The sequence below is a fragment of the Homalodisca vitripennis genome, unplaced genomic scaffold (genome assembly GCF_021130785.1).
Source record: "Homalodisca vitripennis isolate AUS2020 unplaced genomic scaffold, UT_GWSS_2.1 ScUCBcl_89;HRSCAF=1065, whole genome shotgun sequence".
NCBI lineage: Eukaryota > Metazoa > Arthropoda > Insecta > Hemiptera > Cicadellidae > Homalodisca > Homalodisca vitripennis.
This window is the reverse complement of record NW_025776210.1, coordinates 8827-12737: the sequence shown is the minus strand read 5'-3', so window position 1 is coordinate 12737 and position 3911 is coordinate 8827. Positions and strand designations below refer to the sequence as shown.

General features: G+C 36.1%; 1 protein-coding gene across 1 annotated transcript; it reads right to left on the bottom strand.

Moving 5' to 3' along the window:
* Positions 1–1088: 1088 nt before the first annotated feature.
* On the bottom strand, positions 1089–3447 carry LOC124370329. Its single transcript, XM_046828620.1, has 2 exons — positions 3314–3447; positions 1089–1512 (listed from the first exon to the last, which is right to left on the bottom strand). The coding sequence occupies exon 2, from the start codon at positions 1494–1496 to the stop codon at positions 1089–1091; it is 408 nt and encodes a 135-aa protein (XP_046684576.1). The 5' UTR covers positions 1497–1512; positions 3314–3447.
* Positions 3448–3911: the final 464 nt, after the last annotated feature.

Here is a 3911-nt window from a genome sequence, read left to right as displayed (position 1 = left end):
TACAATCTAACCTGCAGATACAGTTTTTTGTTCAGTTATGAATAAATTAGATCTTTGGGGAAAAGACGAGACATACAATTTAATCTTTTCTTTTTCTCTCAATATTTTGCTATAGTAAAAATAGTAACTATAAAATTAAGAGAATTTTTTATAATATCAACAAATTGTAATTTATTAATTTGATTAATTTAAGGCGGTTCTTTCTAGTCCGAAACATACATTTAAACTCGATATCAAAACTATTATTCAGGAGTGATCATGCATGTACTTACATGTTACAACTGTTAAATCCTGTTCATAATTAATAAATGTAAAACTGGCGATGGAATAATATAACAACAATCTGCCACTACTTAAAGCTTTCGAGGCATGAGGAAATAGTGGCATGTATTAATTTTGTATTAATGATATCGTAGGTCATGAAGTGAATATCCGGATCAACCTGTATTTTACTCAGAGAGTGTACTTAGTTTAGTCCCCTCGCCAAATTTGATGAACTGATTCTAGACTGTTAGATTCTAGAACTAATTAACAACTTAAATATCAATTTATATATTACTGATATAATAATGATATTACTTAAATATGCAATAATCAGGTCTAACCTCGTCGTACTCAGTGAGTAAAACTAACGAAAAGACATGTTGACAAACCCTAAACCCGAAAACCTATCGGATTACTTAATTGACACATATTCAAAGTACGACATAATTCGCGAAAAGACTATAATCAAATAATATAATTGGTTAGAACAATTGTACTTCCCCACACTGCTGATACTGCTCGGCCAGGGATCGTCGTCGTCTTCTACCGGTGCACGTCCTCGTGAGCTCTACTCGCGACTGCGACCCGCCTCTTGTCTCGTCTCGAGACACGTACGACCTTTGCTCATGTGACGTCCACTTGGGTTATGGCACGGTGGAAAGTTTTGGTTATGATGGTATGAAATGTATGAAAATCTGTTACTCTGTATTATACAAGCAACACTGTCACGAGGTTAAGACTTCGCCAAAATAAAATACAAGCTTGTGATGTGGACATTTTGAAATTTTTTTGCTCTCCAGAGTAACCTTTAACATCACCAATGGTCAGACTATCCCTAACACCCTCAGAATTGTGTTATGAATTAAATATTTACAGCGATTTATTCCAACACTGATCATAATACTTACATCTGGCCTGCCGAAGCAGTTTATAACGCTGATCTTCCTGTTGTCTGTGTCGAACTCTCCGACAGCCTGACCGGTCTTGTCGTCTCGAGCCTGAATCATGAACCCCTGGAAACTGAGTGGCGGTAGTGCTCTTATATAAACGTACACCGCCTGATCGCTGTTGATGTATGGTCTGTTGAGAGTAACTATGTAGGGCATGGGGTCGGTCTGGGGTTCAGTCAGGTTACAGCGGACCATGGACTCGCAGTTGTCTGCCCAAGGATCCCACAGTTCATCTTCTTGACCCTTGACCTCCAGAAGGATTGTTGCTGTCCACAAAACCATCGCTAGAGTCTACATGCTGCAAGGTACCGTCTTAGTTAGTGATATAATTAATCGGTAATTATCATATTAACGGCCGGGGCGGAAAAATACGAGTTTTGCGTTAAAAACTTATTGGAATCGTCATATAGAACAAAAACGTATAAGGTTTGATGGGGTGGAAATGAGAAATAACGAAGTTCTAGAAAATGAAAAATTAAATAACTTTTCAGTAATATCTCCATGTTCTACATCCACGTCTAGGGTCACGTGACCTTTTGTGGCCAATGATTGAACCTCGTGATGACGTCATCGGTTGCGCCGCCATCTTTGCAAACGTAAATGAAAAATAATACAGAAATGAGCAGAATTTTTGATCAAAATAAATAATGTTTTTCCTAATTTCGAGAAAAAAATTAATTACGAGTGCCTCCGGCCATCAGTGCTGCCGAAGCCCGCGCTGATGTCTATAAAAGAAAAACATCCCTCGAGATAGTACCTATCAGTAAAATATAAAATACTAGAGGGGCTGATCAAAAATATAAATTGAAATGTAATGCAAAGGCAATTATGTAAAGTTAAAAAACTAAATAAATCATGAAAAACTCAAATATATAGATGGATCAGAGAACACATACCATTAGTGTGTTGGCGGATACAGCTGAGCAGCAGCAACAAAAAAGTCGTCTATCACAACGAAACGACAAAGTCTCCCGGTTTAAAAAACACCACTCGACCGCACGACGAACACATACACTCATTTTTTTAAATTCCATGTTCAATTAAAAAAGAGATAATTTCGTTTCGGTTAAAACGTAAACTCTTTACGTGCCCTACGAAACACTCCGACACACACAATTCACTAGGGTTGGTTGAACTGGTGGATGGTTGATTCATCATTGTAAACGCACTCACTCAATCTGACCTACTGAACACGATATCTTGTGTAGAACTGACCCATGCCCCGGAGAACTCAGATAACAGGTACGTTATCAGGCTGCTATCAGTCCCGGCCGCAGATAATATTCAAGTAAACAGATTATCCAGACACAGCACACAAACTGAACATTAAAACATTAGGAACTTAACAACTTATCAATATACCCCCTAAAATCATGTTATTTGTCATTTGCACCCCATAGTACTATATATATATTTTTTGTTCAGGAGGGTGAGCAGAATACGTTGGTAAACGTCAAATTCGTGATTTGCCGCCCCGGCGTTTTAATCTTACTGGTACGAATTAATCATATGTAAACGGACTAAATATACTATACTATATTTATAGGTACTATAACAAATAAATTTTCGATTCCATTATTTATGCAATTCATGTGTAATTTATTTCATGCTATCTTTCTCTTTTATAAAAGAGAGTAAAAATTGAACCGTCACAAATATTTGTAAAATATATTTAAAGTTGAGATGCACATCATGAACATAATAACTTTGAAGAATCATAAGGTTACACAAACATAAGCAATGTAGCATAAAATTGCAGTACAATACGTTGTAAATAAACGAAGAAAAGTCAACAAATATCCAACATTTATTTTATATAGCAACTTTTCTGCATTGACATCCAACAATGACAGAACATTATTCAGACAATATAACAAATAACTTTTGATACATTAAAAAACTTAACAGATGTACCAACACAATCAGCTTGTTTATTAATTATTATTTACCCCTGCATGTTGCTAGAAATTTGTATCATGCAGCGTTCCTCCAAGGACCAGATTTAGGGCAGTCACGGAAACGATAGACTTTATTAACACGTAGTCAGGGCTAACGGATTTACCAACACAAAATAAACATATTCACTAATGGATATTTATCTGTGATCGTTGCTACAACAGTGAACCAGGCAATGTTCCTGCTAGGACAAGTTTGAAGGCAGCTACGGACACGATGAGCCACAACACGTAGCCGAGAACCATCGCTCAGATAGTGGACAACTGTGATATCTCTACATCTAATCAGCTGCTAGCGATACCGAGCTATAATCTATTACATCATTGCTATCACAATACGTATTTCGTCGATATGGCTTGATAACAAATATATTTTCGGCATCTTCAGTGGCTTTGATGCTTTCCTACCAGTATTTATTTTTAAGATTGCACTAGGTTATAATCATGCAAACGCATTATTCCACTTTATTTTCAACATGAATCAAATTCACGTTTTTTACAAGCTATAAATAATGTAATACAACTTCTATAGAACCAATACTTTTTTATCTATTAAAGTACTAAAAGATGTTTAAGATTAAATATTTTTAATAGATATTTTTGAGGGAGGTGGGGAGCCGATAGCTGAGCGTTCTAAGACGTTTAACTTTGTGTCTTAGTTGGAGATAGTGCAGGTTGTTACCTGTTTATACCGTATCCAATTTTATTTGTTCCATCTTATTTGTACTTTATCGTCTCTTAT

Coding starts and splice junctions, on each gene's coding strand:
- LOC124370329 (XM_046828620.1), bottom strand. CDS start 1,496: ATGGTTTTGTGGACAGCAACAATCCTTCTGGAGGTCAAGGGTCAAGAA.